At 42.4% G+C, this 15,000-nt stretch overlaps 1 protein-coding gene and 1 long non-coding RNA gene across 10 annotated transcripts in view; one reads left to right on the forward strand and one right to left on the reverse strand.

Annotated features, from left to right (window-relative positions):
• The window catches only part of LOC135104958 (uncharacterized), a 51,531-nt gene extending 38,085 nt beyond the window's left edge, over positions 1 to 13,446 (reverse strand). The window contains exon 1 of the long non-coding RNA XR_010270622.1: positions 13,346 to 13,446. This is a non-coding gene — a long non-coding RNA (uncharacterized LOC135104958). The remainder of the gene's footprint in view (positions 1 to 13,345) is intronic.
• Positions 2,364 to 15,000, forward strand: part of LOC135104951 (uncharacterized) — a 153,319-nt gene continuing 140,682 nt past the window's right edge. For all 9 annotated transcript variants that reach the window (XM_064012771.1, XM_064012772.1, XM_064012773.1 and 6 more), the window contains exon 1: positions 2,364 to 3,130. In XM_064012771.1, the coding sequence (XP_063868841.1) occupies positions 2,992 to 3,130 (139 nt within the window). In that variant the 5' untranslated portion in view covers positions 2,364 to 2,991. The remainder of the gene's footprint in view (positions 3,131 to 15,000) is intronic.

The following is a 15,000-nucleotide window of genomic DNA, read 5'->3' on the forward strand; positions in this document are numbered from 1 at the left end:
TGCACTTTATATTTCTGGCCGGAACCATGCCAAGTCTGTTCTCCAACTATCCAAAAACTGCTTCATTAACAGAAAGTGTCAAAACCTTTGAAGATCTAACTCCCCTCGTGACTTCTGGCATCTAGCCAAAAGTATCTCCAATAACTTTGCTTCCTCTTCTTTCCCTCCTTTATTTCAACCAGATGGCACCATTGCTATCACATCTATTTCTAAAGCTAAACTCTTCGCTCAAACCTTTGCTAAAAACTCTACCTTGGACGATTTTGGGCTTGTTCCTCTCTCTCCTCCACCCTCTGATTACTTCATGCCACCTATTAAAATTCTTCGCAATGATGTTTTCCATGGCCTCGCTGGCCTAAACCCTCGGAAGACTTATGGACCTGAGGGGGTTCCTCCTATTGTTCTCCGAAACTGTGCCTCCGTGCTTGCACCTTGCCTAGTCAAACTCTTTCAGCTCTGTCTGTCAACATCTACCTTTCCTTCTTCCTGGAAGTTTGCCTACATTCAACCTGTACCGAAAAAGGGTGACCGTTCTAATCCCTCAAACTACCATCCTATTGCTTTAATTTCCTGCCTATCTAAAGTTTTTAAATCTATCTTCAACAGGAAGATTCTTAAACATCTATCACTTCACAACCTTCTATCTGATCGCCAGTATGGGTTCTGTCAAGGCCACTCTACTGGTGATCTTCTGGCTTTCCTTACTGAGTCATGGTCATCCTCTTTTAGAGATTTTGGTGAAATTTTTGCTGTTGCCTTGGACATATCAAAAGCATTTGATAGAGTCTGGCACAAAGCTTTGATTTCCAAACTACCCTCTTACGGCTTCTATCCTTCTCTTTGTAACTTCATTTCATGTTTCCTTTCTGGCCATTCTATTGGTGCTGTGATAGACGGTCACTGTTCTTCTCCTAAATCTATTAACAGTGGTGTTCCTCAGGGTTCTGTCCTGTCACCCACTTTCTTCTTATTATTCATTAATGATCTTCTAAACCAAACTTCTTCTCCTATCCACTCCTATGCTGATGATTCCACCCCTACACTTTTCCACGTCTTTTCATAGACGTCCAACCCTTCAGGAGGTAAACATTTCATGCAGGGAAACCAAATAACGCTTGACTTCTGATCTTTCTAAAATTTCTGATTGGGGCAGAGCAAACTTGGTATTGTTTAATGCCTCAAAAACTCAATTCTTCCATCTATCAACTCGACTCAACCTTCCAGACAACTATCCCCTCTTCTTCAATGACGCTGAATTGTCCCCCTCTTCTACACTGAACATCCTCGGTCTGTCCTTTACTTATAATCTGAACTGGAAACTTCACTTCTCATCTCTAGCTAAAACAGTTTCTATGAAGTTAGGTGTTCTGAGACGTCTCCGCCAGTTTTTCTCACCCCCCAGCTGCTAACTCTTTACAAGGGCCTTATCCGTCCATGTATGAAGTATGCTTCACATGTCTGGGGGTGTTCCACTCATACTGCTCTTCTAGACAGGGTGGAATCAAAAGCTTTTCGTCACATCAACTCTTTTCCTCTAACTGACTGTCTTCAGCCTCTTTCTCACCGCCGCAATGTTGCATCTTGTCTTCTGCCGCTATTTTCATGCTAACTGCTCTTCTAATCTTGCTAACTGCATGCCTCCCTCCTCCCGCGGGCTCGTTGTACAAGATTTTCTTCTTTCTCTCAACCCTACTCCACCTCTCTAATGCAAGAGTTAACCAGTATTCTCAATCACTCATCCCTTTCTCTGGTAAACTCTGGAACTCCCTGCCTGCGTCTGTATTTCCACCTTCCTATGACTTGAATTCCTTCAAGAGGGAGGTTTCAAGACAATTATTCATCAGTTTTTGACTACTGCTTTGACCCTTTTATGGGACTGGCATTTCAGTGGGCATTTTTTTCTTTATTGAATTTTTGTTGCCCTTGGCCAGTGTCGTTTCTACATAAAAAAAAAAAACATGATGAAAAGTGACATTGCTAGTACTTGTCTTCCACTGAAGATCTCTCTCTCTCTCTCTCTCTCTCTCTCTCTCTCTCTCTCTCTCTCTCTCTCTCTCTCTCTCTCTCTCTCTCTCTCTCACACACACACACACACACACACACACACACACACAAACACAGTTATTTATTTACATTTGTACTTATATTTATGTGTGTGTGTGTGTGTGTGTGTGTGTGTGTGTGTGTGTGTGTGTGTTTGTGTGTGTGTGTGTGTGTGTGTGTGTGTGTGTGTGACACACACACACACACACACACACACACACACACATGGGTTGAAGGATGCTGATGGTGTGGGCGGAGGTAGAGTGGCAACCTTGGCCCTGACCAACCAGCCTAGCCACGGTCTGGTAGCGGTGGCGGTGAGGGAACACTCTGGCTGTTGCGGCGGGACCGAGCGGTTGAGCACCGCAGGCGCTACACGTCTGTCGTCCTCCACCACACTCAGACAATCGGTCACTGGTTCCCTCGCTCCTTGCCGCACTTACCATCCTCACACCCTTTCCTCCATCACCGCCATCCTGCAATTCCCATTCTCTTACCTACACGTATAGTCACCATTACATTCTCCAACTTTTGTCGTACAACATAATTTCTTGTGAATTCTACTCACTCCCTTCGTTAACTTGAATCACCACACACACACCGCCGTTCCATTGCACCACCACATTCCCCTCCCTCAGACAGGCTTGGGTGAGAGAGCCCGGCGGCCAGTGATCTAGCATATAAATAGCAGCCAACTTGTACTGCCATTAACGCAGCGTGAGATACGCGACCTCTGCCACTCCCGCTCCTCAGGCAGCAGTTCTGCGTGGAAACTGAGTTTTGGCATGAGTGACATTTAACTGTAGGTCGCTGCACAGGAGCACTGAGAAGTGGGTCCGTGGTCTTTACCTCTCCCCATTAGCGTTAAAGGAGACATAAAAGCTCGCACGCTGTGAAAGAAGCAAAAAGGTGTTTGCGGCGAGGCGCGAGGCTGTCACGAAGGGAGAGATGAACAACATGGAGACAAGGAAGAATTGGGGAGCAACTGCTGTCCTACCACTCCTCCTCTTGACGCTGACGCCCACCCCAACACCGGCGGACGATCCAGGAATGAACCCCTTGACCTCCGTGCTGAGAGAAATTACGGGTAAGTCGCAATCGTATCTGGTTCAGCTGTAACGTAAGACAGCCTCCGATGTCGCAACAGTTTGGTGTCAGTGTCCAGCTGCTGCTCCTGTAACCCTGTTTTTTTTTTTTTTTTTTTTTTTTTTTGTGTGTGTATGTTAGGGATAGTTGTTTGCTACTATATGTCAAGTAAGTGGCCTACTGGGAGTGTATGAAACGATGAGAGAATGAAAAGTGAAAGTGAATGAAAGAATAAGATGAGAGAAAACGAATTAAGTAGCTGTGGATTGTTGTAGCAAGAAATAACAACAGAAGATGATGGAGGAGTGAAGAAGACAAAGAGAGAGAGGAAAGATATACAAAGGATGTGAGCGAGGAGGCACTGAAGATCAAGTTATCAAAAATGCATCCACTCTCCTCCTCCTCCTCCTCCTCCTCCTCCTCTTCCTCCTTCTCCCCTCCTCCTCCTCCTCCTCCTTTTCCTCCTCCTCCTCCTCCTCCTCCTCCTCCTCCTCTTCCTTCTCCTCCTTCTCCTTTCTGATAGAATAACCACAAGAAAAGCGACATCCAACCGAAGCTCCTCCTCCTCCTCCTCCTCTACTCCTCCATTACACTTTTACCCTTCCCTCTCCACCACGCTCCCTTTCACCGCACTCCTCCCCCGGCCTTGCTTCTCTTGTCTTGCCCACGCCCACGCTCTGTCAAGCAGATATATTCTCAAAACCCATTTCATTCCTGTCCCAGCACATCCCTTCTTCCTCCTCCTTCACTCCTCCTCCGACATTCCTTCACTCCTTCCCCACATTCCAGATGAAGTTTATTCTTTCCTCTTCTTATTCTCATCATTCTACTTGTCCTTTGTGCCTCAGTTCACTTATGTATTCTATCCCTTTCACTTCCCCATACACATCTTCCTTTCGTAAGCACCATCTTACCTATATGTTAACTTGTTGGATAGAACCACCCCACTCATTATCACTCCTTTCATCAGTTAACTTCCACGTGAATGATGGCCGCTAGGCAGAGGGAGAAAATGACTTGACTAACATGCTATCAAGCTTATTCCTGAGTTACTTTAATTGATCTATTAGCTGGCCGATTTCCATGCTTATCCTTTTCACGCACTCCAACTCGCCTTGATAGACTTCACCTGTGAACATTTCCACGTTCTTTACTGTTGCATTACGATAACGAAGCACCGATCGAAAACATTAGGTTAAGCTAAGTTAATGAATGACTAAATAAGGAGGAAATTTCCAAGAAAAGAAAATGTACATAAAAGGAAATATCCGGATGGGGAAAAGGTAAAAAGGTCTTTGGAACAAAGTACTTATCGTACTTTGTCTTCTAAAAGATCAAACTTTCCTTCTCCAAGCGTGTGGAGGAGGGTAAGGATGGACTGACGGGCAGAGCTAATGGCAGTAGTTAAACTCTAGTAGTGGCTTAACTCGCCATTTTTAACAGGACAACGTTTTATTTACTTCCCCACGCATGTGTAGGCGGGTGATGTGGGAGAGTAAGGGAAGGAGGGGTGACTAGGCCGAGGCAGGGAAGGGCAGGCAGGAGAAAGATCAAGTAGTTTAACCCTCCATTTCCCACCGTCTGCGTAGGAAGGGGAGGGAAGGGTCAGATGTCGCCACCAAGGTTGTTACTTCAATGTTGTGGCGGGAACTTTAGTGTTTGTTTCTCTCTCTCTCTCTCTCTCTCTCTCTCTCTCTCTCTCTCTCTCTCTCTCTCTCTCTCTCTCTCTCTCTCTCTCTCTGTGTGTGTGTGTGTGTGTGTGTGTGTGTGTGTGTGTGTGTGTGTCCACCCTATTATTCCTTTTGTAACTGGCCTTTTTTTTTTCTTTTCCTATTTCACTCCTCTGCCTCCCTGTGATCTTATACAACAATAACACACACACACACACACACACACACACACACACACACACACACACACACACACACACACACACACACACATTTACAACCCTTAATTTGTCTTAATAAGGTCAAGTTTACACTGTACATACAAAAAGACAGGGAGTCGCGTGACCTTTCGGTAAAGGAATAATGTCCTGACTCATAACGGGGCCAATTTGCGAAAAAAAAAAAAAAAAAAAAAAATATATATATATATATATATATATATATATATATATATATATATATATATATATATATATATATACTCGTATATTACAGAACACAAGCCATGTGTACCCTTTCATCACTCTTCTGTGAGTCGCCTCACCGGTACCGTCACGATACGAGTGGGGCGACGATACTCTGTGAAACACCACGGTGCAACCTTCAAGGGAGAACACATTGCCATCATTTTCCTTCCCTTTGCATTCTTCTGTTTTAGTTTTATTAAGCTATCTAAGTTTGTGCCTGTTTTTCTGTTGGCTTTCTTTACGGAGAGGCACATAACTGTACCCTCCGTGTGTGTTAAGGGGGCAGAGTATCCCTTCAGGTATGTCTTTTTTTCTCCGACAATGTGTTTCGGAAATTTTCATTATATTTTTCATCTTCCATTCCTAAGAAAAAAAAAGTCAGAAAAAAATAAAAAAAACAGTTGTCTCAGCACCTCTCGCTCTCGCCCGTAAAATCCGCCAACGCAGCCCCAGCGGGACGTATCGCCAACCAGAAAGAGCCCCGCCACCAGTATGTCGTCCTGGGGCAGCGGAGGGGCAGGGAACGGAGGCCTACAACACAAAAGAGCGGCACAATCCCCCACTTGCGTACAATTGCCTGGTATTCTTTGAAGGGACAGAGCAGTTACTGTACTTAACAACATAACGAGCCTGCAGGGCAGTGGTGGAGCGTTAAGGAAGCAGACTTCAAGTGTAAGGGACAGCGACTCCGCATGTTGTCAGCATGCCAATGACAGCCACTTAATTCACAGCACGCGGCTGACATCCGTGAAGAGGAGCACCTGTGTGGAGGAGTTGCTGCCGCCACAGGCAAGGGTGAGTGAAAGGCTGAGGCGCCACCATGCATCTCTGGCATCCTTGGCTGCGGCCATGGTGGTTGTACAGGTATGCAAGACCTGCTTCCCACACCCTTGCCTTGCATCTGTTCAGAACACATACGTACTGTGATTCAACACAAATGAAATGTTGAAGTATTACATCAAGTTACTCTTATGTCTGAATTTGATACCGCGTCTTCACCCAACCAACGGTCACTAGTGAAGGGTATTCTGATTCACCCATTGTGTGTTGACACCAACCCACCTTAGGAGCAAACCTGCCTTGCTCTAGTCTGCTCTAGTGTTCAGCGTATGGAGCGACAGATTTTAGGTCTGAACGTTTAAAGACAACAGTGCCTGGGGAGAGGGATGAGAGGGTTTTCTATTAGGTCACTCTGAATATCTTGACATCAATATATATATAAATATATATATATATATATATATATATATATATATATATATATATATATATATATATATATATATATATATATATATATATATATATATATATATATATATATATATATATATATATATATATATATATATATATATATATATATATATATATATATATATATATATATATATATATATATATATATATATATATATATATATATATATATATATATATATATATATATATATATATATATATATATATATATATATATATATATATATATATATATATATATATATATATATATATATATATATATATATATATATATATATATATATATATATATATATATATATATATATATATATATATATATATATATATATATATCAGACAGCTTCTTTGTTTAAAAGAGAAAGAGACAGAAAGAGAGAGAGAGAGAGAGAGAGAGAGAGAGAGAGAGAGAGAGAGAGAGAGAGAGAGAGAGAGAGAGAGATTCAGAGAGAGTTCATAAGGATGTACCACTTGCCTATGACACGTGAAGCCAAGGCTTGCTAGGCACACATACCGTGAAAATTGCTCTCTCTATATCTCTGTCTGCTTTGCTGTCTATTTGTTTGTTTGGCTCTCTCTCTCTCTCTCTCTCTCTCTCTCTCTCTCTCTCTAACAAACACTTATGGCTTCCTTACTCATATGTGATGAAATATATGTTTTTTTTTTTTTGCTGCTGCAGGGGTGGTGCTTCGAGAGAGAGAGAGAGAGAGAGAGAGAGAGAGAGAGAGAGAGAGAGAGAGAGAGAGAGAGAGAGAGAAAGCATTCTCCATTTCCTCAACACATCCTCATTGGCCGGGGGAAGGACTTGCGTTTCTGCCACTTGTTCTTCAACTCATTACCTCTCTTCCCTTCCTTCTCCGCGTTTCTGCCACTCATTCTTCAACTCATTACCTCTCTCCCCTTCCCTCTGCTTCCTCCTTGGTCCCTTCATCCATCATTGTACCTTATTTTATATCCCTTTCAGTAATTTCTCTCTCTCTCTCTCTCTCTCTCTCTCTCTCTCTCTCTCTCTCTCTCTCTCTCTCTCTCTCTCTCTCTCTCTCTCATCGAGGATAACGTTCTCCCGCTGTCCTCTCTTGGCTCTGACGTAATTCACGCGGCAGTCATCAGCTAGCCACATTCTCTCTCTCTCTCTCTCTCTCTCTCTCTCTCTCTCTCTCTCTCTCTCTCTCTCTCTCTCTCTCTCTCTCTCTCTGCCCACATCCTCCATCTGGTTACTTAAATCTTTCACTCTTACTCACGTTCCACCCACTTCTGCTTCAGTAACCTCTACTCTTTCCTTTCCCTCACTTGCCCCTTCGTCTCATTTTCTCTCCTTTCTCTTCTCCCTGCTCCGCTTCCTCCTTCCTCCATTTCTTATCGCACACATATGTCCTTCCCGTTCACTCCACCTTATTTCTCCACTTCTCATGTCGCATACAAACATCCTTCATTTTCTTTCTCTTCCGTCTCTTAGTTATTTCATTACTCTGCGATACCTTCATAAATTGCACTGTTCCTGCATCACTAAAATACTTCACTATTTTTCGCACCCTCGCTTGCACATTGAAAGGTAATCTGGTGCGCGAATTGAAATCGTACAAGCGTTTGAGGTGTGAGCATAGGTTCTTTTTATTTTTTAAGAAGATGAAAGTTCAGTTTCATTTCACTCAGAATGCTGCAACTATGGCCCGTATATGAAACACATCTATGCCGCACATCCACTAGTTGAAGCTACACGGGTTTTTAAGAGTGTATTTATGGTTTTAAAGAGACAGGTTTGTAGATTATTAAAAGAAGAAGCATTCTTCAGAACTCGGCTGGTTATCTCCGCGGCCTTTGAAAATAGCCGTGGTGAGAGAGCATAGCGTTTTTGAATACGGGTCCATATCATGCGGCATGTCTGTCCTTGCCATGCTATCCTTCCCTCGTTTTGCCTTTACTTGATCGTTGGTGGTTTAATTAAAGATACTCATCTTGCGTATTAAGGAGATGCCGAGGTCAAAGCAGACCAAGGAAGGAAATTGGTGATATTCTTTAATAGACAAACACACACATACATACCAACTCATAAACACACACACACACACACACACACACACACACAGAGAGAGAGAGAGAGAGAGAAGACAGAGAGAGAGAGAGAGAGAGAGAGAGAGAGAGAGAGAGAGAGAGAGGGAGAGAGAGAGAGAGAGGGAGAGAGAGAGAGAGAGAGAGAGAGAGAGAGAAGCATTGATGAAAATAAAATAAAAAAGGAAAAGAAACACAATGCGAAAGAACGAAGGCGGAAGGAAAAAAAAAGAAAAGAAAAAAACTGACTCGTCATAATAATCACTAAGCCAGACGATAAACCAGTATCCTCAGTATCACATGAAGATCAAATTAGTAGTGAACCCAGACTGAGAAGAAAACGTCACATGCCAAGGACTACCTTCTCCACCTCAGTGCCTCTCTTCAGAGCAACTTAAGACTGCATCCTCAAACAACCACTTTAAACATTCTCTTATGATTTTCTTTTTCTTTTATAGGGTTTTCAAGACTGTTTTCTTTACTCTAGTTTAAAAAGGATTCTACCTGACTAATCATCGCCGTCTTCTTTATAAGACTCAAAAGCATTTCAAAATGCGGACTTCAATTTTATGGCTGTGTTCTAAGCCTAAACAGATAGGAAAAAAGACAAGGAAGAAAGAAGGCGGTGAAAAGAAAGAAAAAAAAGGGGAAAGAATTAAAAAGGGGAGAGAGGTAGGGGAGAGAGTAGGTAGGGAGAAAGGAGAAGAAGGAGAAAGAGACGAAAAGAGGTTTCAATCTGAAGTAACGATAGACAGTGATTTGATAAAAAGAGCCAATGAAAAACGGTGAGAAAGCGGAGTGTTGAATGGGAAGCTGTACAAGATAAATATAGACATACGAAGATGTGTATTATTAGCGGCTGAGGATCAATAAGCGGCCTAACATCCACCAGATAATGATAATGATTGTAGCAGCAGTAATAGTAGTAGTAGTAGTTTATAGAGTTAATTAATTAATTAATTACCTGATGATATGTAAACTCTTAATGAGAAAATTCTCTCTCTCTCTCTCTCTCTCTCTCTCTCTCTCTCTCTCTCTCTCTCTCTCTCTCTCTCTCTCTCTCTCTCCTCTCTCTCTCTCTCTCTCTCTCTCTCTCTCCATTTTGCCTAGGGCAACAAAATCCAATAAGAAAATTTAAAAAAAGCCTACTGAGATGCCAGCCCCTTAAAAGGCTCCAAACCGGTACTCAAAAATTGAAGGATAAGTGTCTTGAAACCTCCCTCTTGAAGGAATTCAAGTCATAGGAAGGTGGAAATACAGAAGCTGACAGGGAGTTTCAGAGTTTACCAGAGAAAGGGATGAATGATTGGGAATACTGGCTAACTCTTGCATTAGAGAGGTGGACAGAATAGGATTGAGAGAAAGAGGAAAGTCTTGTGCAGCGAGGCCGCGGGAGGAGGAAGGCATGCAGTTAGCAAGATCAGAAGAGCAGTTAGCATGAAAATAACGGTAGAAGACTGCTAGAGATGCAACATTGCGGCGATGAGAGAGAGGCTGTAAACAGTCAGTAAGGAGGAGAGGAGTTGATAAGCTGAAAAGCTTTTGATTCCACCCTTTCTTGAAGAGCGGTATGAAATATGAAAGGAAACCCTCCAGACATGTGAAGCATACTCCATACATGGAAGTTGTACAGAGTTAGCATATGGGGGACGAGAAAAAACTGGCGGAGACGTCTCAGAACACCTAACTTCATAGGAGCTGTTTTAGCTAGAGATGAGATGTGAAGTTTCCAGTTCAGATTATAAGTAAAGGACACACCGAGTGTAGAAGTGTTAGAAGAGGGGGACAGTTGAGTATCATTGAAGAAGAGGGGATAGTTGTCTGGTAGGTTGTGTCTAGTTGATGGATGGAGGAATTAAGTTTTTGTGGCATTGAACACTACCAAGTTTGCTCTGCCCCAATCAGAAATTTTAGAAAGATCAGAAGTCAGGCGTTCTGTGGCTTCCCTGCCTGAAATGTTTTCTTCCTGAAGTGTTGGACGCCTATGAAAAGATGTGGGAAAGTGCAGGGGTGGTATCATCAGCGTAGGAGTGGATAGGACAAGAAGTTTGGTTTAGAAGGTCATTGATGAATAATAAGAAGAGAGTGGGTGGCAGGACAGAATCCTGAGGAACTCCATTGTTAATAGATTTAGGAAAAGAATAGTGACCGTCTACCACAGCAGCATAGAAAGGTCAGAAAGGAAACTTGAGATGGAGTTACAGAGAGAAGAATAGAAGCCGTAGGAGGATGGTTTGGAAATCAAAGCTTTGTGCCAGACTCTATCAAAAGCTTTTGGATATATCCAAGGCAACAACAAAAGTTTCACCAAAATCTCTAAAAAGAGGATCACCAAGACTCAATAAGGAAAGCCAGAAGATCACCAGTAGAACGCCCTTGACGAAACCCATACTGGCGATCAGATAGAAGGTTGTAAAGTGATAGATGTTTAAGAATCATCCTGTTGAGGATAGATTTAAAAACTTTAGATAGGCAGGAAATTAAATTAATAGAATGGTAGTTTGAGGGATTAGAACGGTCACTCCTTTTAGGAACCGGCTGAATGTAGGCAAACTTCCGGCAAGAAGGAAAGGTAGATGTTGACAGAGTTGAAAGAGTTTCACTAGGCAAGATGCAAGCACGGAGTTTCGGAGAACAATAGGAGGAACCCCATCAGGTCCATAAGCCTTCCGAGAGTTTAGGCCAGCGAGAGCATGGAAAATATCATTGCGAAGAATTTTAATAGGTAGCATGAAGTAGTCAGAGGGTGGAGGAGAGGAAGGAACAAGACCTGAATCGTCCAAGGTAGAGTTTTTTGCAAAGGTTTGAGTGAAGAGTTCAGCTTTAGAGATAGATTTGATAGCAGTGGTGCCATCTGGTTGAAATAAAGGAGGGAAAGAAGAAGTTATCGGAGAAATTTTTGGCTAAAATGCCAAAAAAAAAAAAAAAAATGCCCCCCCCCAAAAAAAAAATGCCAGAAGTCATGAGGGGAATTAGATCTTGAAAGATTTTGACACTTTCTATTAATGAAGGGATTTTTGGCTTGTTGGAAAACAGACTTGGCATTGTTATTGGCAGAAATTTAAAGTGCATGCGATTCTGGTGATGGAAGGCTCAAATACTTTTTTGTGGGCCACCTCTCTATCATGTATAGCACGAGAACATGCTGTGTTAAATCAAGGTTTGGAAAGTTCAGGTCAAGAAAAACAATGAAGAATGTACGCCTCCATGTCAGACACTGTTACCTCTGTTATGCGTTTGGCACACTGAGATGGGTCTCTGACACGCAAGCAGTTGTCCTTCCAAGGAAAATCAGCAAAATACCTCATCAGGTCCCCCCAACAAACAGAGGCAAAATGCCAGAGGCACCTCTGCTTTGGGGGATCTTGAGGAGGGACTGGAGCGATAGGACAATATACAGATATGAGACTGTGATCGGATGAGCCCAACGGAGAAGAGAGGGTAACAGCATAAGCAGAAGGACTAGGGGTTAGGAAAAGGTCAAGAATGTTGGGCGTATCTCTAAGACGGTCAGGAATACGAATAGGGTGTTGACCAATTGCACCAGGGGAATTGGCTATTGTGCTTGTCTCGTCAGCTGATGAAGTCCCAAATCATTATGAAATCGCGACGTTTGTCACCGCGTGTGTACTGCTCCTAACAAGCATAATAACATCTGTTCTCGAGTCGCAGAGAAAACGCGCGACAGCAAAGAATGTCTCTGATAGCGCGTTTGGTCCCCAGTGACAAGCAACTGTATGTGAACCCTCCCATACACTTCCACTGACCTCACAGTTGCGCTACTCCAGTCGAGCAACTAAAACCAACTTGTGTGAACAGGGCCTGAAAAGGTAATTTGCTCTGACATGGATGCACGATTTTAGTCATGTTGACGAAACGGTAAGCCCATCACATTCTACTTTCTTAACAAATATCATAGTTGTTTTGCTTTCTTTGTTTGAAGTGTTTTAATGAACTGTGGTCTTGTGGCAAACACTATTCTGGTGCATAGTGTATGATACAGTATGTTCTCATATCTTCCCACTCGGCGGAAATGTAATGCCAGAAACACCTCTGCTTAGGTGGGTCCTAAGGCAGTACTTAAGAGGTTGGACAATATACTGGAGTAGCTCAATGGAGAGATCAATTTAAAACCACAAGTGGAAAAGGTAAATGGTTTTAAGCATATCTCCAAAGTGGTCAGGAATATGAGTTGATCTTAATCTAAGTCATGGAGTACATACGTATATAGCAAAGGTAAAGAGTTCAAGTCATAGGAAGGAGGAAATACAGAAGCAGGAAGGGAGTTCCAGAGTTAACCAGAAAAAAGGATTAATGATTGGGAATACTGGTTAGTTCTTGCACTAGAGAGGTGGACAGAATATGGATGAAAAAAGAAGAAAGTATTGTGCAGCGAGTCCGCAGGAGGAGGGGAGGCATGCAGTTACCGAGATCAGAAGAGCAGTTAGTAAGAAAATAGCAGTAGAAGACAGCAAGAGATGCAACATTGCGGCGATGAGAGAAAAGCTGAAGACAGTTTAAAAGTAGAAGAGTAGAAGTATAGTTAAGACTGTAGCTGCTCGGAGGCAGCTAAAGGATTTTAGACACACACACGGTGATGCGAATCGTTTATTGCATTCGGCCAAACCTGAAGACATACTTAATAAACATAAGACGTGCGTAGCACTACTAACTATTACATACTGTATCAACATAATGCATCACTAATCATGGATTATGCTAATTAGGGCAATCAATCCCTCTTAATACAGATGTGGAACTCACGTGTTTGGGGTCTTAAGGAGGCCTGTCACCAAGCAACACCTGCGTCTGTATTATAGTGGTCCGATCTTTCCTGAAATAGTCACACCCTAACTCGGTGGTGGTACAAAGGAATCTGTTCCTCCGGGCTTCGTTCCTGCTGGCCCTCGGCGCCTCACGCCTGCCCATCTTACCCTAAGTCAGCAATAGTTCCCGGGTGACTCATTCCTCTTCGCTACGGAGATCCCTCTGTGTCTTATCTACCCTACGCGCCATGTCATCAATTTTACCAGATAAACACAACCCTCACTACCTCTCTGCAGTTAAGCTCTCCACAGCTAGTTCCTCTAACATATCTTTACTACTGCAATTAGCTACTATAATGAATTCAGTTTCCTTAATCTCTACTATAATTAACTTTCATTAGTGTTACCCATGCTTTATATACTAGTTCACTTTAATTCTCATAACACATATCATATTATTTAGAATACGGTTGCTTAACAACAACTTCTTTCACCCGCTTGGCGATCTTTCATCCGCTCGGTGGTAACAAAGAACAAAAGCTTTTGATTCCACCCTGTCTAAAAAAGTGGTATGAGTGGAAACCTCCCATACATGTGAAGCATACTCCATACATGGACGGATAAGGCCCCTGTACAGAGTTAGCAGTTAGGGGGTTGAGAAAAAACTGGCGGAGACGACTCAGAACACCTAACTTCATAAAAGCCATTTTAGCTAGAGATGAGATGTGAAGTTAACAGTTTAGATTATAAGTAAACAACAGACCGAGGATGCTCAGTGTGGAATGGGGGGACAATTGAGTGTCACTGAAGAAGAGGGGATAGTTATCTGGATAGTTGCGGAGAGTTGATAGATGGAGGAATTTATTTTTTTTGAGGAATTGTATTAAGTTTGCTCTTCCTTGATCAGAAATTAATTTTAGAAAGATCATGTCAGGCATTCTGTAGCTTCTCACCTTTCTCACCAGACGCCAATTAGGCTATAAGCCTGTCAGCTCGATGACATCCGGACAATACTCCTCCATCCGTCTCGGTCTTCATATTTTCTGTTCTCCATCACCTCGACCATTGTCTTGCCTCTTCTATTAACGCTCTCTTCAATACCTTGCTGCCATCTCTTCCTTGGTCTCCCTCATAGTCGCTTGCCTCTTGGTATCTACTCCATATATTTCTTAGCATGCCGATCTTCTTCCATTCTCAAGACATGTCCAAACCATTTCAGTCTTGCTCTATCAACATCCTCCAGTAGCGGCCTCATTCCCAACTCTTCTCTTATTTGAACATTTCTCATCTTGTCCCTTCTTGTAACACCCCCTGATTATTCTGAGCACTCGCATTTCGGCTGCCTGAATCTTCGATTCTAGTTTTGTAAAATCCAGCATTCAGCACCATAGTCTATAACAGGATTGGTTTAAGAATTGTATTGTAAACTAATGATTTGCGTTTTCGTAGGCACATGTTTATCTTTTAGTACTGGATATAAAGCGTTTATATTGCATTATATTTTTCAATCCTTTTGTTAATTTCAGTCTCATTTAAATTTATCTTATTTATGTTGATACCAAGATAATTAAAATTTTCTACCTCCGTCAATCTTTCTCCATTACAATCCACTGATAACTGCTCCAATTCTCTTCCCACTGCCATGACTTCTGT

The sequence above is a fragment of the Scylla paramamosain genome, chromosome 11 (assembly GCF_035594125.1).
Source record: "Scylla paramamosain isolate STU-SP2022 chromosome 11, ASM3559412v1, whole genome shotgun sequence".
Classification (NCBI taxonomy): domain Eukaryota; kingdom Metazoa; phylum Arthropoda; class Malacostraca; order Decapoda; family Portunidae; genus Scylla; species Scylla paramamosain.